This window comes from Peromyscus maniculatus, chromosome 21 (assembly GCF_049852395.1).
Source record: "Peromyscus maniculatus bairdii isolate BWxNUB_F1_BW_parent chromosome 21, HU_Pman_BW_mat_3.1, whole genome shotgun sequence".
NCBI lineage: Eukaryota > Metazoa > Chordata > Mammalia > Rodentia > Cricetidae > Peromyscus > Peromyscus maniculatus.
In genome coordinates, this window is record NC_134872.1 from 26,475,316 (window position 1) to 26,498,116 (window position 22,801).

At 52.7% G+C, this 22,801-nt stretch overlaps 1 protein-coding gene across 1 annotated transcript in view; it reads left to right on the forward strand.

The window, feature by feature from the left end:
• The window catches only part of LOC143269867 (collagen alpha-1(XIII) chain-like), a 53,516-nt gene that overhangs the window by 15,718 nt on the left and 14,997 nt on the right, over window positions 1-22,801 (forward strand). Inside the window, exon 2 of the mRNA XM_076557088.1 lies at window positions 1,514-1,583. Within this exon, the coding sequence (XP_076413203.1) occupies window positions 1,514-1,583 (70 nt within the window). The remainder of the gene's footprint in view (window positions 1-1,513; window positions 1,584-22,801) is intronic.

The following is a 22,801-nucleotide window of genomic DNA, read 5'->3' on the forward strand; positions in this document are numbered from 1 at the left end:
AGTCTGGGACTCTGAGCTCACAAAGCTCTTGAGTGCTTGAGCTGGATGGGCTGTCCCGTGGGAACCCGGAAGAGGCTGTCAAAGTCGGTGCAGCCGCTGCAGGCTGGCTTGTGAACTTCCAGAGGGAGGTGGGAGAGCTCTTCAAAGACCCGATCGGGCTTGTCCGCGTGGTATTTTGAATTGAGAATCTCTGGTGTCTGGCCAGCAGTGATTAGCGAGAGACCAGTGCCACTCAAGTGAAACCTTTGTTTCTGCTGGGACAGTTGGTGCTCTTCAGCTAGAGCTGAGAAGTAGCGGTAATGAAGAAGAGCCCAGAATCATGGAGGTGAAGTCTTTGGGGATTTTCGGGGGTGTGTGTGCGGGGGGGGGGGGGGGGGGGCGGCCGGCTAAGGCTGCATCACCTGCTGGCCGCCATACTCGGTAAATGTGTAAGAGGGTTTTTTTTTGGGGGGGGTTGGTTTTGTTTTTGGGGTGTGTGTGTGTGTGTGTGTCCTACGTATTACTGGTCTTGGCAGCATGAGAGCTTCTGGACTGACAGGGTCAGGGAGAGCAGCAGCTGAGGATTGGTGCTGGCAGAGGCCAGGGGAGACCATGGGTGAAGGTGCAGCCTCAGCTGCGGTGGAGACCCCAGGATTGAAGGGGTCATGGGAAAAAGTGGAGACTGGCCTCCCTGCGACAGGGTCGGAAAACCCAGGCCATTGGTAAAGTGCAGCCTGTGGAGGTGTCAGGATCGTGGAATGGCCACCCGAGACAGAAGCAGCTGTGGGGTGGAGCCGGCCTAAGCCTATGAAATACACTCTGTGGGCTGGGAATGACGGAGCCGGAGAAGCGGGGCCTCCAGAGGGGTCTCAGTCAACCCCTGTGTTACCCAAGCTGACCTCCTAGCAAGGCTCATGTGAGAGTCCCATGTGAGGCTCACATCCCTCTGCAGAGAGGACACATAGACCCCGGCCTCCATAAGTAGTCCACCATGTGCCACCATTTGGCACCAATGGATTTCATTGCAGCCATGCACACAACTTCCTGGGACTTCAGATATCCCGCCTCTTTAGGGTCTTCCAGATTGGCACTGTAGTTTCAAAGTGGGGAGGAAGAGGTTTGGTGGAGAGGGGTATCTAGGGCCTGTTCAGCCTCCCCAGCCCCCCCATCACCCATCCCTGTCCACCTGCCTATGCTGGCCTTGAAGGGGGTGAGTAGAGTGGAAGGCTTTGTCCTCGCCCAGGTACCCTGGTGGAGAAGGAAAGAAATAGCAAAGAGCTAAGAAACATGTGCCATCCAGTCACCACGGGCAGCCACTAGTTTACAGGGCCCTGAGTAGAGCCTGCTGAATAACGATGAGCTGCCAGGCTTTGACCCCAGAACAATCCCGTTTACCCACCACCACCACCCCCACCACCCCGCATCCCTTGATTGGCCCCTCTCCGCACACACACGCCCCTTCATCCCCCAGGACGGCTTCCCAAGGCTGGGGCTTCGCCAGCTCCCGGTGATTTCTCTTGTCTTTTTTGCGCAGAAATGGAAGTTCTACTCACGCAGACGCCGGGAAGCTCCCAAGATGTCTCCGGGATGTAACTGCCCACCAGGTAAGGAGCCCTGCGGACGGGTCAGGCCCCACATCCCGGAAGTCATTCTGGTATTTCTGTCCAGCTCGACTGCTGCCTCTCCTTGAGCTACTACTGTTCATCTTCCTGTCCCCCATCCTTCCCTCCGTCCCTCCTTTCCTCTATTCCTCTCCCTCCCTCCATCCGTTCATGTACCCATCCATCATTCATTAATCTAAGCACACCCATTCATTAATTCCTCTCCACACCTGACGCTCTCTAAAGTAGATTAAGTGAAAGCATATCACTTGGCGGACGTGTTTTGAAATAATTCATGATGGACTATGCAGAGTCCAAGAGAAAAATCAGCCCAGCAAGTGTGGGGACTCTTCTTCCCACGTCACTGTCGTGCCTTCCGTTTCTGAAGGCCTAGGAGGTAACAAGAATGTCTGTCACCTGAATGATGGATGGCCCTGTGGTGCTGGAAGTATATACTGGATTCAAATTCTGCTTTGGCTATTGTCTGGCCTTGCATGAGGAGATCCGGGATGCCACAGGACCTTGGCTCACACAGTCTGCTCCTCAGCTGTCTCTTTCTGTATTCAAAGCCATGTACAGAGGGCCTGCTCGGTCCAGGCATCATATTCGGTGTTGGGTTCAAGTGCGCTGTCACCAGTTACCACCACTGATAAGTGAGAGGTACTTATCCAGCTTCTGTGTGTGTGTGAGGATTCCTCCAGTTTCTGACCGTGTTCATTAAGCTAATGACAGAAAAGGGATGGGCACTCTTTGGACTGGGATATAAGCCTTGGAAGGGACAGAAAGAAAAGGATTTGGGGAAACACAGAGACATGCTTAATAATAATAATAATAATAATAATAATAATAATAATAATAAATAGCTGGAGGCTTTGCGTGCTCAGGGTCTCCTAGTGCACACTGAAGCCTCCTAGGTAACTATGGTGGGTAAATGGCCCTGGAAAGGCTCCGTGTGGGCTCCTGGGAAGGTCCTCCCCTGGCTTTAGAAGCTTATAACCCTCTAGAAATGCCCCACAGGTTCCCTGAGCCAGGGACGAGAGACTGACAGATGTTAAATGTATCAATCGCTTTTTCCCTTGCTGTGACCAAATGCCTGGCAGGAAGCACCTAGAGGGAGAAAGAGCTTGTCTTGGCTCGCAGTCGGAGGGGGCACAGTCCATTGTGATGGGCCAGGCACAACCCCAGAATCAGCCCCTGCCTGTGGCAGCAAGAGGCTGTTTGTTCACATCTCAGCAGATCAGGGGAGGGAGCGGGAGAGGGGTAGGTTTCTCAGATCACCTTTTCCTTTTTATTCCTTCTGGGATCCTAGCCTGTGGGGTGATGCCCAGGGTGGGTCTACCCTCCACAGCTAAGCCTCTCTGGAAATGCCCTCACAGACACACCCTGAAATGTGTTTGCACAGTGATTTTAAACCCACTCGGCCCAACAGCACACTAAGCATGCAAGCCACGGAGGTACCTGGTGGCCAGGCGTGAATGGGCTAGTGCGCTATCCCTGAAGGTGTGACACTTTGATAAGGGCCACAGGTCCCACAAGCTGCCTGTCTGGATTAATGAAAAGGGTGTCCAGAGCCCCAGGAAGCCAGCTCCTTCTCTCTGAGGCTTAGGAGATTGGTCCCCGGAGTCCAGAGAGCCAGAGAAAGCTTTCTGCTAGATCCAGGAGATGCCAAAATGAGCGAGCTGAGATGTAGGTGTCGATGAGGTGACGGGGTCTGGACAGGTTTCTGGGCCTACCCGGGCTCTGTGTGACTGTGTCTATTGTCTTAGACAAGAGTGGCACCGTGGAAGACGGTTTTGAATTCCATCTCTGACATTTATCCGCTGTGCAGCCGTCAGAGTTTCCTGACCTTTCTGTGCCTCAGTTGCTTTGTCTGAAACAAGGATCAAGGTCACTTGGTAAATACGTGGTGGAGATCAATAGGCTTGTTAGCTGGCTTCTTAGTGCCTTACCTGATATTAAGCAGTAATATTATTATTATTATCATCATCATCATTATTTCTTAATCTCCTCCGTTGTCTCATGTCTGTCAATGATGTACCAAAATTCTTTGCTCAGCTACCATATCCTGGCATTGGAGGCAGTATTGGTTAATGTTCAAGGCCATGGTCATCACCTGCCCCTGCTGACTATGGAAGGCAGAGGCATCTCACCCCACAGTGAAAAGAATTTTCTTAACACAGAAACTCACCTACTCTACCTAACAGCTATTTTTGTCACTGTCCCCAAGTGAGGACCTACTGTGTGCAGGGAGCAAGCATCTCGTATTGGTGGATAACCTCCCTCAAGAGGCTGAAAAATGGCTGGGACCATAGCTCAGTTGGTAAAGTGGTTGCCTAGCATGCACGAAGCCCTGGGCTCTGTTCTCAGCATATATATACTCGCTGTGGGGGCTCATTCCTATAACTCTAGCACTCGGGAGGTGGAGGCAGGAGGACCAGGGGTTCAAGGCCATCCTCTGCTTCATAGTGAATCAGAGGCCAGCCTGAGACTCCTGAGAGGAGACCCTCTTTGGAAAATAAAATGAAAACTCATGGTAAAAAGAGGTGAGGGGAAACTGAGCATCCCAGATGCTTGCAAGTCCTCAAATGGGCAGGAAATCCCTCTCCTACCCCTCCCAGTACCTGAATCCTTCTTTCAGATCATTGCCTTGGGGTTAGAGTTTACAAATCTCTCTGTGGCTCCTGATGCCTTTGTAAAATATACAAACACAAAGTATTACACACCTTTATCCCTGTATACAGTAGGTGCTCAATGAATGTCAATAAATTGGTAATTAGATTCTTCCTCGTAGTCTCCACCCACGGTCAATCTACTTCACCTGTGTTGCCCTGCACTCTACCTCGAGTCTTGCCCGCCCTGAATTTCCCTCTATTGGACACATCAAATCAACACTTTCTGCCTATGGTGGCTGATATATCAGATCCTACAGCTCCAAACCCATGCCTGTCCCCTTTGGTTCCTGTGGTCCAAAGAGGCCAAAGCTGGAGTCCTGTGGTGGGTGTGCTCTTCCTGGTGGCAGCCCTGGGTCCCTGGGCAGCATTCAGGAGTCTCAGGACTCATAATCATGGGCAGAAAACCTGCCTCCTGCCCTTCCTACACTGACCTCGCCAGCATCCTCCTGAGATCCTCCCTGCCCCAAAATAGCTCTCTTTCAGCATCCTGCTGCATACACTGTTTGCCAGGGGAGCGATGGGCTCACAAGCCCAGGGCAGGATGCCAGAGGTCAAGCCTCAGGGAAGAGGGCCGCAGCAGCCAGAAGTTGAGGAATGGGTGTGGGCCCTTCACAAAGCACACAGGGCAGGGGGAGGGTCCTGAGAACAGATATATGTACCGTGGGACTTCCTAGACCACTTGAGGCCAATACAAAGATCAGGGAAATTCACCTATTCTCTGTCCCTGTTCTTACTAACACGTGAGGAGCAGGACAATATAGGCTCCAGCTAGCAAGGAAGCAGCTCCTTCAGGCCCGTCGTGCTGGGGCTGGGTGGGGCTGGCAGCAGGCATGCTGCCATGGGACCCGTCCCTTTTGCCCAGGCCCAGTCTCTTATAGGATGGGGAGGCTGGGGTCTTGACTATCAGGCTGGAGGGGTTGGGCAGCAACTGTGGGAATGTGGGATGGTGTCATCCACCAGCTTGTCAGCCCCAGGACAGGTACATGACTAGAAGATGGATGTGGGGGAGAGGAAAAGTTGCTTTGGCCAGGCTGGTGGATGATGCCACAGCCACCATGTGGTTCAGACATTCTGTGAGGAGCACTATGAAGTACCAGAGAGCCCCAAGAAGCAGGGAACAGCAGGTAAATGTCACCTAGGAGGTAGCACTGGAGGTTGGCCGTACAGAACAAGGAAGCAAGCTAGAGGGTACACTCAATAAGGGTGCTAATCTACCACCATGACCGATGTCTTGAGTAAAGGAACTTCAGAGGGTAAATGTCTCTTACTGAGTGTGTCACAGGAGCGTGGTGCAGAGCAGGGAGGTGGCTGTGCTGTCCGTGTCTTGTAGATTGCTTCTCTGAGGCTCTGGCAGCTCCTTAGACTTTCACCGGCATAAAAGGAGAGTGGACAAGTGCTCAGTAGTCACACGCAGGTGGTCAGAACTTGAGGAAGAGCCACCCTTCAGTCCTGCTCACCTACCTCTGGCCAGACCTTACTTACAGGATGGCCCATGGAAAGCCGGACAGACCAGTGCTGAGTGGTTCATGTACAGATTGTAATCTTAGCCCTGAGGAGGTAGAAGCAAGAGGATCAGGAGTTCAAGGTAGACCTCAGCCACATGGCAAGTTCAAGGCCAGTGAAGTCCAGAAGGCCAGTCAGTAAGTATTTATTTCCATGGAAGGTGGGAGAAACAACATTGAAGATTCACTAACAGTTGGATCGCAGGTCCTTCTAGAGAATGCCCAGAACAAAAGCTTTGAGGAATGAGGAGGTGGGTGCATCTGAGGTTGACCAGTAGTTTAAGGAACTTGGAGCCCAGAGTGGTGACAGGAAACAGATGAGCAGAGATTAGGGTAGAAAGATGTCAAAGGTGCAGGGAACCAGGCTCTGCTCAGACATTATGTTGAGGGTGACTGACAGCTTGTGACTTACTTTCTTCCTCTTTGACTGGGTACCTCAACAGAAGCAGCTTAATGGAGAGAGATTTGTTTTGGTTCACGGTTCGGGATGATACAGTCTGTCATGGTGGGGGAAAGCATGGCGGATGAAGAGGCGTGGTGGCAGCAGGAATCTGAGTAGCTGCTTGTTCACATGGCATTGGCCGGAAGACAGAGAGCTTGGATCAGATATAGAAAAGTGGCTGTAATCGCCAAGACCCACTCCCTATTGCATCACTTCCTTTACATAGGCCCACTTCCTAAAGGGTCCCACCACCCCTCCCCAAACATCACTGCTTGCTGAGGACCAAGTGTTCAAACTCTGGGAACACGTCATATCCAAATCAGAGTAGTTGGTAATGACTGCCTGGAGGCCAGTGCCCGAGGCATCTTGCATCCAGATCATCAAAAAGTGTGGTAATCGCTTAATAATGTCTGCTGTGGGTGCAGGAATGGTGAGCAGAAGCTGCGTCTTGCACCCAGGCTGTGCTTCCTCACAGAGCATAAATGTATCATCAGGAAAGGTTTGGGGAGGAAGGATGTGGTCCAGTCCAATGTGTATTTCAGAACAATAAGTCGTTGTGTTGTGGATGATGCCTCCAAGGCAGGAGAATTCCCTTCCAGCACCAAAGATTGCCATCGCAGGAATAGGACTTTGTTTTCTCATGACCCTTGGTTACTTTCCATGGGTGGTGACAGCTGCTGCCACACACCCTAAACCTCTTCTTTGGCCAGCCCTGCCCTGTTTTTCCTGGCTCCAGATTTTTGACCCCAACAGCCAACATGGGTAGAGCCTGTGGCCAGGGCTTTGGTCTCAACTAGGCTCCTGTCACCACTTCTGAGTGGCAGCTGAGCAAATCCACAGACAGGGTCCTCTCTCTGTGGCCCTTATTCCCGTTTTAGCGAACCCAAGAAACAAGAGGCGGAAGACCAGAGGCTCCCTTGGTACCTCGGCCAAAGAGGATTGCAGAGTAGAGGGAGTTACAGCAGGGAAGTCATTCAAAGTAGAGAGACAACAGTCTTCCGGTAGTTCCAAAACTCTGCTGAACCTGCAAATAATTGCCAGGTTACTTCTGAGTCATCTGTGGCTAGTCCTTGGAGCGGTTCCCCATGCTCAGCTAGGCACACTGCATTACATGCTTCCTGCTAGCATGGATGTTCCAGCTCACCCTGCTTCTGCTGCGGTGTGAAGGTTATGCCTTCACCGGCAGTGTCAGCCTCGTCGCTCCCCTCTCCTGAGCTCCCTTACAGCCAGCTTCAGTCCCACAGTGACTGCGGTGCCCTGCTGCTGTGAGCGGGCAGCAGCAGCAGCTTCAATGGCTCCTTAACTCTGCCCACTGCACTCCGCTCCTCTGCTCCAACACCATCTGTGGCTCCCCTGTGCTCACAACCCAATGCCACGCCTACCTTCTCTCTCTAGCCTGGTCTCCGCCAATCTCCAGCTGTTCCCCTTATCTCTCAGTAAACCTGGGCGGGACCTTCTGACCCATGCACCGCCCCCCACCCCCAGTCCCTCTTCAGTTTCTGTTCTCACCTTCTCCCTGCTGAACTCTCAACCCTCCCATCCTGCCGCCTTATCACCTCTGCAGGGCCTTCCCCCCATCGCCTCCCACTTTTGCCACGTCCCTTAGTTTTGCTATGTGAAAGCCCCTGAGGCAGGCTCAGCGCATGATCCAGGTGAAACCTCCTAGTTATGTGTCTGAAATCGGAAGTGGGAGCAGACCCAGGAGGTCACCCTTGCTGGGGTTTCTCCTAAGCTGCAGTCATTAGCCCATCAGCTGTCTGATGTGGGTGCTGTAGATGCTTGAGAGCAGTATCAGCGTGGGAATGATAAAGTGGGAGCGTCCTTGGTGGGGTTCCTAGCCAGAGAGAATGCTCTGCCCACAAAGCATGCTGGTAGCCTCCTCAGCACCGAATAGGTGTGTCTCACCGGCCATCCTTCCGCAGGGATGCACAACTGCAGCCATCTTGCCCCACTCCATGCCTTCTCAAAATTCGGCATGCTGCCCGGTACCTAAACAGGTTTTAAAAATTAATTGTGTGTACGTGTGTGCGTGTGCATGTGCGTGCGTGCGTGCGTGCGTGCGCGTGTGTGTGTGTGTGTGTGTGTGTGTGTGTGTGTGTGTGTGTGAATGTGCATGCCATAATGCACCTGTGGAAGTCTCAGAGGACAATCTGCAGAAGTCACTTCTCTCCTTCCACCACATGGGTCCTGGGGATCCAAACTCAGGTCATCAGGCTCGATCAGTGCCATTTCCCTGCTGAGCCATCTTGCCGCAAGCCGTAGGTAGGGTCCTGTGACGCCATCTTTTCCCTCACATCCCATCGGTCACAACTGCCGCTGAAGGTGGGCCTGGTGGTCCACAGCTGTAACCCTGCGATCCTGGCACTCAGAAGGTGGACGGAGACAGGAGGATGGCTGTAAGCTGGAGACCAGCTAATAGTGAGTTCTAAGCCAGCCTGAGCTGCATAGAGAGACACGCCTCAAAGAACAAAAGAACCGTTGGTTCCATTTTGATCTTTCCATATCCACAAGCATCACTTTGTCCAGAGTGCCACCGTGTGTCACCTCACATACTGCAGGAGCCTGCTGACCTGGCCACTTTCAACCCTTCATAAAGAAGCCAGATGGTGTTTTGTAAAGTTAATGCACAGCCCTCACGAACCCAGCACTTCAGCATCTCCCGTGGCTCTTAGGAATAGAGACAGAAATCCTCAGCACCCTCACCCTTATCTGTCATGTCCTCCCAGCATGCTCCTGGGGACATCTGTTTTGCTGGTGACCTGTCCACTCTGGGAGTGACAAGTCTGTGGAGCCCTGGCCACCTGGAACAGGGATGCAGGGGCTTAGAGATGAACCAGAACGCAGGTGCCGAGTCCAGATGTTTCCTTTGGGCCCTGAGAGCTCACTAGAAGGGAGGTTGGCTGTTAGTGTGGAGAGGGCTCTGTGTTTCAGAAGCCCTTGAGAAGCAGCTCCGGCCTGCTCATGGGAAACAAGGTCAGGTGACCAGCATGGGAGAGCCCCAGCAGCCCACAGCTGTGGAGTGGCCAGGTGCAGCCTAGCTGCCAGAGTGCTGTGTCTGCTCCTGGAAATGTGTCTTTTCTCCTGCCCTTGGCCTGTGTTTTAGGGCTCCTGGGGGAATCCTCTGAGGTATATTTCTTCCCCCATTTCCTCCTGAAAGCAATTCCAAACGATGCTGATAATGTGTTTCTCCTAGAGCAGCTCTGATAACAGTCCACCCGGGTGGTCACGGAGATTTGTAAGGAAATAAAAATAAAGAAATAGAAAATTCTAGGGAAGAAAAAGCCCAGAAAGCTTGCTCCAGACCCTGAGGGACTCAGGTGGCTTTCTGTCTCTGGATCTTGGTATCTTCATATATATATATATGAAGAGTGGGTGACGGTGAACCCCAGCTTGGCAGCATTTGGCGAAGGGAAGGCTTGCCTGGCAGGGTGGCTCCCCTCCTAGACAAAGCCTGGAGAAGTGCGCATGTGTGTGGCAGCTGCTCTCCACCAAGGCACCACAGAAAAAAGTGCGCATGTGTGCGAGATGAAAAGATGGATGGGCAGCATTGTGTCTGCTGCAAGGTAAAGGATGGCAGAAAAGGGGAAGGGGAAGGGGGGGACGGGGCTATAATCTGACCAGAGAGTGGCCAGAGATGCCATGGAGAGTTACAGTATAACAATAGAATGGCCAGAGGTGCCATGGAGAGTTACAGTGTAACAATGGCATCAGAAATGCCATGGAGAGTTACAGTGTAACAATAGTGTAACAATAGAATCAGAGTGGCCAGAGATGCTATGGAGAGTTACAGTGTAACAGTGGCATCAGAGTGGCCAGGGATGCCATGGAGCCATTACAGTGTAACAATGTCATCAACGGAGCTACCATCCACAGGGAGCATGAGTCAGCTATTACCAGAGCTGATCAAGTCCATGGACAGAGTTTACGCTAGGGAGGGAAAGCAATGACCAAGGGTTTACAATACTAGTTATGTATATGCAGTTAGAAATAACACAGTACTCAGAGGCATGTGTCCTACACGTGTGAAAACTTGCATGGTAGCCCAGGGTTGTGACTTATGCCTGTGATCCTAGCATGCGGAAGGCAGAGGCAGGAGGATTACAGATTCAAGTCCTTTCTGGGCCACAGAGTGAATTTAAAGCCAGCCCATACAATGTGTGTGTGGGGGGGAACCCAGTCTCAATAATAAAATAACTAAATGTGTGGCATGATAAGCCTCAGACTCAGTGGGGACACGGTGGAGACCTCAGGGTGCTCGGGTGTTTGGATGCCTATGTAGCTGGGTGCTGAATGTGCCAAAGCTCTTACCTAAGTTTGGAGCAACTTGACTGAACTCTAACCCATCTAAGTAGTTCCTCCATCTAAACTGCACAGTTCGACAGTTTTTTGTTATCATTGCAGAGTTGTGCTGCTATCTTAGTAACCAATTTTAGAACATTGTTATCACCTCAAAAAGAGACCTGGTACCTTTTTTCAGTACCTCATCACCACCACCACTACCCCCAGCCCTAGGTCAGCCCAGCCTCCTTTCTACCCCCGTGGATTTCACTGAACATTTCCAAGATTTATCCATGTGGTAGCAGGCGTCATTACGTCGTTGACATGATTTTTAAGCCTCTTTAGCCAGCTGAAAAATTTCAAGATTAGACCTGTGTTAACAGTGAGGTGGCTAAAGAATGTCACTGGACTCGCAGATATTACTGATAAACACTCCCTTGGGGTCCTGCAACCAGGATGTGACAGTTTTGGTATTTGAGTTCCACTTCCACTCTGGGTTGGTGACAATAATGCCAGGGGGCAAACGCTGCCTGGGTTCAGCAGGCTCCCAAGGTGGGCTCCCTTCTGTCCCTGCCCATCTTCTCCTGCTCAGGATCGCCACCTCTGAGATAACTTCATCAGTCCTGGAGGTATGACTGGCAGCTCTGATGCCTGACTCGTTTACAATGCCTTTCAGCAGTGATTGGATCTCCCGTGAGGGACCAGACAGACAGACTTACAGCCCAGCAGAGTCCTTGATGCCTGTGAGCATCAGTCTCCATCATCATAAGACATAGATGCCAGAACCTACCTGTAGGGGGTGGTAGTCAAGGGCCTGCTTGAATTTCTCTGGCTGGCCCATTGTACAGGAGGATGGTCCTGTGAGGGCTGTACGGTCAGTAGAATGATGCTTGCCCGGCAGTGGCCATGGGGAGCAATTGGCACACCATGAGAGAGGCATGATAACCCAGCCGTTTCAAGTGTGGCCTTATACCTCCAACACCCCAAGTTCTAATCTCAGAAAGCCCAGTTCTGTTCCTGCCTAGTCTTGGGGCTATGAGTCCGTCTCTAGACCTCATGTAAATGAGAGATAATGATAGTACAGAAGTTTGGGATAGCTGGGCTCAACGTGGGGCCTGACACATGCAGGACTCAAAATAACTGTTGGTTTCAACAATGGTGATGGTGGTGATGATGCTGGTGATGATGGTGATGATGATGATGATGATGATGCTCATGATGGGAACAGGAGTGCACAGGAGCTTCCGGTGACATGGAGCCCACGAGGAGAGGATATGGTCTTTATTCAGTGACCACATGGGGTCCCACAAGGCAAGGTCATCTTTTACCACGGGATTAGGTAGAGAAATAGGGCCTAGACTGCTCAAGGGGCTGCCAGCCCACGTCTTCCTCCCTTTCTGCACCTCTGGAGGCCAGATCGTTTAGAAGACACCGTCAGAGCTCTGAAGCACGTGAGATGTCCACTGCTCTCCAGGATGGGATGGTGGCATTTGCCGTGGGGTGAGGAGCCCTTGTCAGAGTCTCAGCTTCCTGTGTCTGGCTCTCCAGCCCTGAGAAATCCCCTTCCACCTTTGGGCTTCCGTCGGCCATCTTTTACAAATGATTATGTGTCTTAGTGAGGTTTTCCGCTCCTGTGATGAAACATCATGACCAGAAAGCAAGTTGGGGAGGAAAAGGTTTATTTGGCTTACACTTCCGGATCATAGTCCATCATCAGAGGAAGTCAGAACAGGAACTCAAGCAGGCCTGGAACCTGGAGGCAGGAGCTGATGCAGAGGTCATGGAGGGGTGCTGCTCACTGGCTTGCTCCCCCTGCTTGCTTAGCCTGCTTTCTTATAGAACCCAGGACCACTAGCCCAGGGATGGCACCGCCCATCATGGGCTGGGCCCTCCACTGTTGATCACTAATTGAGAAATTACCTTGCAGCTGCATCTCATGGAGGCATTTCCTCAGCTGAGGCTCCTTCCTCTCTGATGACTCCAGCTTATGTCAAGCTGACGCACAAAATCAGCCAGTACGACACGCTCTCACAGTTCTTGACCAGCTGTGTTATGCAGACAGGGAGGTATCAAGGGAGGGGAGCAGGCCCAGCTACAACCCAGCTATTAGGAGAAGACTGACTGAGGCTGCTGTGGGAAATGAAGAAAGGATCATGGCCTAATACTGAGTAAGGGTGCCAGTTGGCCGCTCCGTTGGAGTTCACTGATGCTGTCTAGGCACAGGGCTTTGGGGTCCTGGCTTATGAAGAAAGACTCCCCTTCCTTTACCCTCCAGCTACAGCATTACCTGGGAGCCTCTGGATGACAGTGTGTCCTCAGAGGCCATGTCCCTGATCCTCCTCCTGAAGCCTCACTGTGCACTAAGAGACCATGGGCTAAGTTCGGGACAGCAATTTTTTGTTCGGGTGGCTGTAATGGTATTTTTGTAGAAATCCCATTGTCTTGGAACTTCCGAGAGAGTCACAAGGGACAGTTGGACGGTTAGCTAGTAGGTAGATTCCCAGATGATGTCTCCTTGTCAGTTGAGTGCCTACCTGGAGATGTCAGTGAGGAAAAACATGGAGAACATAAAGACCACTTTGCCCCCCAACTGGGGAGATTCTCATGTCCATTAGGATCCCACAGGTGGGTATCATATATTCATTCACCTGTCGGAAACCTTCCTCTTTGACCTGTGGTATGAGGGGAGAAAGTATAGCCAGAGCAGCATGAATTCCCTCCTGCTACCCACTCACCCTAATCTATCAAGACATGGCTGGACTCCTGGACTGGCTATGGACTCCAGGGGCTGTCTGTGAGCAACCACTGGCAAATTACTTAGGCCTGCCTGTGGGTAGAGAGTGGATCCGGGATGCACTTGGCACTGTGGGGGTACCAGACACTCAGAGACAACCCTTCTTGTGCTCAACCGGATTAGGAATGTACTAATCAGAGGCAGAGTTATGGGAGGGGTGAGAGGTCAGCCCTGATCTGATGGCCTTAGAAAGATAAAAGGCCTCCCATAGGCCACCAGCTTGCTGGCTCCCAGCTTCACTGCTTAGTTGGGGAGATAGACATCTTGGGAGCTGGCTAGAGAGACTGAGGCTGGAGACCTTCTATTCCAGGAGAGAAACAAGGTCTCATTCAGAGGCTCCTGACAGCCCAGAGCCCACAGGCTCACTCACTGTGGACTCGCTTATTCATTCACCTAATTGTTCACTAAACAGCAGGGTCCCAGAACATCGGTCCTTAGAAGCTCATGACAGGCTGTAAGGCAAGCAGCTCCCTGCCCTGACTCAGTAGTGAGCACCTTGCTGGTCATGACCAGCTCTGCCCTGAAGGGTCCCCAGAGAAGCTTCCCACAGTGACACTAAAAGGAACTCCCTATGGGTCCAGGGGCCTATGCTCAGAGAGTTATAAGGGACCATGGGGCAGGCCACATCTAGGACACGGGCATAACCCTCAACTCTTCCCAGGAGCTGCCCTCGTCACCCCCGCTCCTAGTCACAGCCCGCACCAACCTCTCACCTCAGTTGTTCCGACCCCCTTCAGCCATCAGGGCATCCTCATGTCCTCTGCTGGTGGCCCGTGTGATCACCTGTGCACCCTGCCAGCTCCTGACCCCCTCCCATCATCTTTCGGAGGTCATGACTCACACTAGGATCTTGTCCCCATGAGGAGCACTTTAAAGCCCCACGGGGAGGGAGGAAATGCAATGGTCTGGTCTGGCACAGACACAGCACGCCCAGCAGGTGATGTGGGTAGAAGCGGATGCCAGCTCCCTACATAACTATGTGTGCTATCACAAGGTGGCCTGGCTCACTGTGACGGGGCAGCAAAGAGGGCAGAACAGGGCAGGGCCTGGGCAGAGCAGGGCAGGGCAGGGCAGGGCCAGGCCTGGGTGTCCTGGAGGCAGCGTGTGCCAGCAGACCGCCTGCGTGCACCCCAGCAATGCACCCTGAGGTGGAAGAGGGTGGTGTTCCAGGGACCTGGGTCCTTTCTGGTTAATTGAGGCTTCACTGCTCAGTACCCAGCATGCCTCCTTTCTTATTTCATTCCCCCACCCCATCCTTTTGTTTCCCCTTCGCCAAACGAGAATAAAAGAGGAAGAGAATGGACTTTGGGAGATCCTCTAAATGCTAGAGCCATTCCCAACCTTCCGAACGCTGCCACCCTTTAATACAGCTCCTCATGTGGAAGTGAGCCCCAACCATAAAATGACTTTTGTTGCTACTTCCTAACTGTAAGGCTGATACTGTTACAGATTGTAATGTAAATATTTGTGTTTTCTGATGGTCCTAGGGGACCCCTGTGAAAGGGTCATTTGGCTCCCCATAGGGTTGCAAACCCCAGGTTGAGAATCGCTACTCTAGAAGACTCCAGCTCCCAGCCTTGCCAACTTCGTGGAACCTGTTAGTTCCTCCCTCAGCTTGGCAGGGGGAAGGATCAGGGGGATCCCTAAACTGCACTTTAGGAGAGAGGAGGCCCAGGGCCTTTGATCACAGGATAATGCTGCCTTCATTCTGGCTCCAAATAGCCCCTCTAGCCTGTGTAGAGGAGAGAGCTCCCTCACCTCCCCCCCCACTCCTCCCCCACCTCACACCCCCACCCCCACCCCCCATTCCCACCCCACCCCGCTGTCCTACAGCGGCCCACAGAGCACAAGCCTCTTCCCAGGTGTGAAGTTCAAACTGTGAACACCAGATGGGCATCACGCAGGGCAGGACTGTGACAAGGCCTTTCTTCAGAAGACATCTCACAGGAAGCCCCAAATTACGTCAGGAACAAGTCAAGAGCAGAGCCCCATGGCTAGGGTGGGGCTGGCGGCTCCCCGCAGCCATCACTGGACAACTTTGGGGTTCGGGGAATGCCATACAAAGCTCCCGGATGCCATCCACCCTTGTGTTTTACAGGAAAGGGTGGTCACGTGGGGGAAGGGACGTTCTTCCCCCACCCTCATGGCCAGACAGGGATAGAAGTGTGTGCTAATCTGTCCAGGCTTTCCACCATGCCTCGTCCCATACATGGCCACAGAGACACTGAGTCTCATGGAGGCGGGAATTGGATGGACTCGGAGACCAGGTGAAAAGACATAGACAGCTCAGTAGCCAGGGTCAGCCAGCACCACGGGCCCCTGGTGGTTCCTCGGGCCAAACCAGCCTAACGGTTCCAGCTTTCTCTGTTCCTTAGACACCTAGTCTTCCTGACAGGTGACGCCTTGGGTAAAGCATAGCCAAAGACATGCTTTACCACATCCCTGAAGCCAGTTGGCCTCCGAAGCTACCACCGACCCAGCAGCTATTTCTAGGGGTGAAGTCAGAGCCAACCATCTCTCCTGCTACATTCTGGCTTCAGCCCTCTGTCCCATCTGCTGGGGTCCAGGGAATACAGCAGGTTCCCTAGATAGGCACCATTTGCCTTGACTCAGGTCCTTTCCTCCCTCCAATCCCATCCCTGTGGGTGGGCCTGAGGTGCCGGGAGCATGTGACTATAGACAGGCTCAGAAAGCAAACAAAGGAATAGACCCAGGGTGAGGGTGTGTGTGTGTGTGTGTGTGTGTGTGTGCACGCGCACTAGTGCACACACGCACACTGGAGAAAAACTCAGGTATCACTCTTCCTTGGGCACTGTCCACTTATTTTTTTGAGACAGGGTCTCTCACTGACATCTAAGACTCACTGATTAGTGAGGGATAAGCTGGTGAGTCATCATGCCCAGCTTTTTACACAGATTTTAAGGTGATCAAACTCAGGGACACCTTGCTTGTGTGGCACATATATTACCAATTGAGCCGCAGGAACCAGATTTTCTTCTAAAGCAGCTCAGGCTGGAGCAGGTTTCTGGTGTTCATCTCCGCAGTCTTCCAGAGGGAACTGGGTGCTACTCAGGGCATCTGCCACCTTCACACGTTCCTGGGACATGATGAGTCACTGTCTTGGTCTTGGAAAGCCTAAGTTCTCCTGGTCCTTCTCTATCCAGCCCGTGCAGGGAGCCGAGGCCCTGGAAGTGGGTTTCCCCGGAACCCTCCACCCATAGTGTCCTGGGCAGGGAAATACCTGCCCCTTTCCCAGCCATCCGAGAGGCCCGTTCCTTGTGTTGCAGGGTCCTCTAGAACCAGGAGTACCTGCAGCTTGCTGCCTTCTCCCTCACACCCTGTCAGAGCTAGACAGGCCCCGACAGGATCTGGTAGGAACTAAACCCAGGCAAGGGCTAAGAGACTTTATCAAGGTTGTCCTACTGTGGACAAGTGGGTTAATCTCTTGGGCCTCAGCTTTCTCAGCTGTAAAGTGGGGGTAGGAACGGTCCATCTGGCACACGGGAGGTACCACCTGGTACACCTGGTACATGACACTGAGCTCCCCTGAACCCCAGCTCAAGCTTCTACCCACACTCTCACTGCCTCCTCTCCTGTGCCTCTGAAGCACCTTGGCTCCGGGGACTGGCCTTCCAGAACATTCTGTTTGGGCAGGTGAGCCTCTCAGCTGCCCGTTGGTTGTAGTAAAGGCGCTGTATGCACAGAACCTGCTGACTACAGAACAGGGTGTGTGCATGGATAAGGGTCTGTGGTAAAGCCTTCAGGTCTACACTGTGAGGCAGGGCTTAGTCTGGCTCTCATCAGCGCTATGTGACCTCCAGTTCCTGATGCCCGGCTCCCACGTTTGTGAAATGGGCTCTGTCAGCCTCAGCCAGTAGCTGAGGAGAGGCCAGCGAGTTCACAAGGGTTAAGCACCTTTGAAAGATCTAAAACGGATTGCAGCAAACGGGCCAGTTGTTATTTACAGGGTGATGGACAAGGCCTGACCTGTGTCTTCTAGAAACCCATCCCCACTGGGCCTCCGAGCAGTGGCCACCGGAAATGCCTCACCAATTATATCCTGTAGTCTGTGCCTGGCAGCTGTGGTGTTTTGAGAGCTCTGGCCACAGCAGCGTCCGCGGAGCAGGTGACTTGTTCATTCACTCACTCAACAAATATCTATCAACACCTGCCATGAGGAGACTTCGGGCTCCAGGGTCCCAAGGGTCAACCTGATGAGCACATCTTTTCCCTACTGGAGCTTCCAGATCTAGCAGGAGAGACAGACAAAATAAGCACAAAACAAACGGGGGAGGGGGGGCGGGGAGCACGTAGCTCTGTTGACAGATTGTCTGCCTTCCATACATGGAGTCCTGGGTTTGATTCTCAGCCCTGCATAAACCGAGTGTGGTGGCACGTGCTTATAATTCCAGCAGTTGGGAGGTCAAGGCAAGAGGATCAGGAGTTCAAGATCATCCTCCGCTACATAATAATTTTGAGGTCAGCCTAGGCTACATGAGATCCTTTCTGAGGGGGAAAACATGGTAGGGGGAGAGGGATGGGGATGAATGGGAGGAAGGAAGAAAATACCACTGACTACTTGGGAAGAATATTAGCCAAAGAGATTCCTTTCTTTACCCAGCTTTGGTGGACTATGACTGGCTAATAAACATTGTATATATTTAAGTTTGCGACTGGATCGAGGGGGAAATCCCAGCAGGGCCGCTCGCAGGGCAGGGCTTTCCACGTTGGACCGTGTTCAGGGAAACGCATAGGAAGGGGGCATTTGAACTGACAAGTGAGTCAGCTACCCCAAGAGTTAACAGTTGCTTCTCAGGCTGTGAGAACCACTCAGGCAGAGTGTGACGTGGAGTAAGCCGCTGTGAAGGCATCAATCAAATGTGTCGGATAACTGAATCCATCTGAGCTTTTGGTCCGCAGAAACAGCTCAGGCAAAGACCCCGAGGTAGGAATGAGCTTGTGTCTGAAGAAAGAAAAGGAAGGTCTGAGTGATCTAGTGAAGTGAGTGGTCTGGGGGTGAGGGGTTCCGGGGGTGGGGGGCTCACATGGATGGCGGGGCCAGCTCTGCCATGGTCAACGGGACTCTGTGGTCCGTAAAGTTTGGAAAGTCTTCCCTCAGTGAACCTGGAATGCCCTGGAAGGTTTCGGGGGGGCGGGGCGGGGTAGGGAAGATGGGGACAGCCAGAGGCTCCGGTTCTGTTTCTTGTTCCTTTAGCATGAGCAGAGTGAAGAGAAAAGTCTACTGTGGGGGTCCAGGTAGGAAACGAGGGAGGTGGAGGAAATACGGTGACTGCGTTGCAGGGTGGTTTCAGGTGGCATTTGGCTGGCCTTGTGGATACCAAGCTGTGAAGCGAAACACAGGGAAACGGATCAGAGCCTTCGGACTTGCACCCTTGAGTGGGCGGAGTTTAAATGAGGATGGGGTTCTTGGGGATGGAGCGTGAGGAGCCACCTCACCTGTTGGAGCAGGTTTCCAGGCAGGGATGAAACCAGACTCTGGCTGGATGAAGAAGGTAGAGGACCAGCCAAGCAGCATGGAAGTGGCTGGCTGGTGACTTAAGGGTCTGGCAGACTGCATCCCCTGCTGTGGAATCCTTCGCCAGCGGAAGAAGGCAGAGGCTGAACACTCCGGTTCACTTCCAGGTCATCAGTGCACACTGGCTTAGGTGCCGAAGATCAGGCCAGAGAGAGAGCGCTGTCTGTCTGTCTGCTGCAGTCTCGGGGGGCTTGTTATCTAGAGGACGAGAGGGGCTGCTGGAGCCGGCAGGCCTGAGATCCCCTTCCCACCCTGGCAGACAGCACAGGCGTCAGCCAACCCCCAGATACTAGGATGAGGCCCCCTTTGAAACTTGAGCAAGGTGAGGTTAGGGCAGGACTGGAGGAAGCGTTGCTTCTCAGGGCACCTCTGGACCTCAAGAGACTCCAGAGGTGCTCATGGCTGGGAGCGTCATGCAATGCCTACTGGACCTGGGTGAAGGGACAGAATCAAGGGCCCTAAAGGGCCCCTCAGAGGGAAGCTGGGATTTCTGTGACCTTTCAGTTGACGTCAAGGAGGAAAATCAGTCTCCCGGGGCCTCTGCTGGCAGTAAGGAGGGAACCTTCATATCCTAGCCCAGCCTTGGCTCCCAGACCCCAGGCGCCAGAGCTGGAAGGGGCCCAAACTACCCTAGGAAGCATGACTACTCCATCGTTCCTCTGCTGAAACCTCACAGTAGCACCAGAGCTCTTGAATCCAGGCCATGGCAGCCCTGTGTGGCCCTACCTTGCTGATCTGGCTAGCAGCACAGCCATTATAAGGACTAAGACAGCTGGCCTCCACCTCTAAGGCTTTTGCACCCATTCTCCTCTCCTTGGGGTGCAACGTCTTCTCCTCACTTTTGCCCATGAGTTCTGTTCACCCATCAGATTGTGCCACAGATGAAATATCCTAGGCGGTGGTGGCCTCTGCCTCCCAGCCCAGGGTCACTTCCCCAGCTTCAGGTCACATGCCACTCACTGTTTAAAAAAACTCTCAGAGCATCTCTGAGCACAGCCTTACCCAGCTGTGCCAAAGTGGCACGCTTACATTCTGCTTCCTGCTGGGCAGTGACAGACAGCGCCCGGTCTACTCTTGTAGTTGGCCCGCTGCAGACCCTCTCCAAGTTCAAGGCTACCAGGCCCAGAGAGTGGTTTACTGGCCTCAATGGCATCTTTTCTTTTGCTCCTTCATGTGAGCATTCAATGCACGTGTCGCCGAGCACCCTTGGCTTGGGACCTCTAGGGCAGTGTTCTCCACCTATGGTTCATCACCTCTTTTGGGGGGACGGTCAGACAGCCCTTTCACAGGGGTCCCCTAAGACCATTGGAAAACACAGATATTTACATTATGATTCATAGCAGTAGCAAAATTACAGTTATGAAATAGGAACAAAAGTAATGTTATGGTCGAGGGTGACCACAACACGAGGAACTGTATTAAAGGATCGCAACGTTAGCAAGGTTGAGAACCACTGCCCTAGGGGAATAAAACAATCTTTTCCCTCTCAGGGAGGACCCGCCATCGCTGGCACCAGTGAATGTCAAGTCACAGTGGTGACTAGCACCGTTAGAGAGCGTGTGTGTGGCGCCACAAGAAACTAAGAAGGGAAAGCCACAACATTAACCTCAGAGCGAGATCCAGGAAGGCTTCCCCGAGGAAGTGGCCTTTGAACAGAGATGGAACTAGATCTGTCCAGGCAAAGGGAGGAGGGAAGAGAATGCTCTGAGGCTGGTAAGGGAGTAGGAAAAATGAGGAAGAGAAAGAGAGTAGTGGACGGAGCTGGGAACTTAGGAACAGAGTGACATTAGATGGAAATTGAAAGGTCGGCAACAGCTGGGGGCATGTGGAACTTTATCGTACAAATAATGGGAGCCAGTGGGGGATATTGGGCAGGGCCATGACCTTGGTGTGGCAGTTGAGACTCGTTTCTGTTCAGTTCAGGGACCAGACCCCAAGCCATCCCAATGTTTAATGCTTAGTCCCTATAGGATCCCTGCCCACCGAGGACCTATTCATGCCCATGGACTGCTCTGCCCCATGCTCACGGAGCATCCTGACCTGAGCATTCTCCCTCACTGGAAGCTGGGGACCATGAGGTTGAAGACCTCTCTCTACCCAGGGCAGGCTATGGGTGTCCAAACCAGCTCCAGAACTCACTGAGTAAGACCCGCACATTCAAGGACTGTCCTTTTGGAAGCAGAGAGCTGGGCTCCCCATCACGCTTGTTGACCCTGCCACATGGCGTGAGACGGGGTTCAGATGGGCCTTTGCTGGGACTCCATGGCAGAACTGATGGCAGAATTGATGGAAACCTGTATCAGGGGCCAGTCAAATGAAACTCTTGTAGCAGTGCAGTGAGTCAACTGTTTATGCTCTCCAGCGCTAAGCCTAGCATCAAAGGCTCTTGAGAAGAAGCAGTGGCTCCTAGGATGTCCACATTGGAAGGTGCAGATTATCTCCTCCATCCCCCACTGTTGCAGCAGAATAGGAGTCTAGGGAGGTCCAGAGGACCAGTATCTTCACGCTGCTCATGTGGTCAGTGTTTGACTGCCTGCCCACACTATACGTAGCTGGTCATGACATTCAACCCCTCCCCGTTCGAGCCAAGAAAGGGAGGTGGAGCTCAGGGAGTAGATCAAGACCAGACAACCTTAGATTCGTCGCTTCCTAATTTCTTCACTTGTTGAGTCTTCATCTGTCCTGAAATATCCACGAGCTGTGGCTCCCACCAACTATATCCACATGTGGCTATTTATTGACTTTGAGACAGAGTTTCCTTATGTAGCCCAAGCTGGTCTTGGACTTGAGATCCTCCTGCCTTGGCCTCCGTGGTTCTGGAGTTACGGGTATGTGCCACCATGCCCAGCTTCAGTTTTATTTAGTATCGATTAATGTCACCATCAAGAGTTACAGCAGATGGGTGTGGAGGCACACACCCCTACAGTGTCACTCCAGGCTTGCCAGAAAGGCTTGTCAACTCAACAAATGGCCTCAGAGCCTAAACGTAACTGGTGATGAGTCTCTGCCCTCAGTCTCTCTCGGCAGTGTGGGCATCCAGTGGGAGAGACTCATGATTTTCTCCAGGGGTGCCCCAGAGTTCCTGGGGCTCCTCTCCATGTGGGCCAGACTTCAGGCCCTGTGTGTGGCCCCTCTGACTTCTTTAGCTTGTGGTCCATGTGGATAGACGTCCTTGGAGGATGGAGGCATCATACATGACAGTCAGCTCCAGGTTGAAAGGATGTGCTGTTGGCCGAAGATTGTGTCGGGTCTTCGGGTGCCTCTGGGCCATCACACACCTCCTGTCTCTAGTTCCTCACCCCCCCCCCCCCAGTGTTTGGAGCCCAGGATAACACCCCTAATTTTCACCACTGCCCAGGCCCACTCAGTCAAAAGGCTGTCAATCCCCATGGACCCTGTGTCCCAGGCTCTTGACACATCTTAGCTCACCGTGACACTCGTCTCTGTTCTTGGGAACTAACACACCTCCCATCCAAGGACTGCTGTCTCCACCCGCTCTGTCTCCATAGGTTAAATCCCCTGCCTTGCAGACCTAGCTCACAGTAGGTCTTCAGCGTGTGATAAGCAACTCTACTGAGGTGTCAGGCCCTCCTCGAGCCTTGGCATACGACCTATGTAAATCTATGTAAATCTAGGCAACTTGAGCGTAAGGGAGGACCCTATCTCCCTCTATAGACCCTTAGAGACATGAACTTTGAGGAGATGAAGCAGTATGGCAGGTCTTCACAGGCCAAGGGAGAAGGGGACATGGGGTGAGCAATTGAGTCTTGGGTCTCCTTGGGTAAGACCTCATGCTTACGTGGGACTCAGTTCCCCTTGCGCTGCACGTCCCAGGGGGCCTCTGTGGCTTTGCTTATGCTGATCTTCCTGGGTTGAGAGTTCTGGGTGTCTGTGACAGCCAGGCCACACCCCAGTGACTTCCAGGACCTCTGCAGGGCACCTCACAGTTGTCCATCTTTCCTTCCAAAGCATTCTGCTTGCTGGAGATGGATGCTGT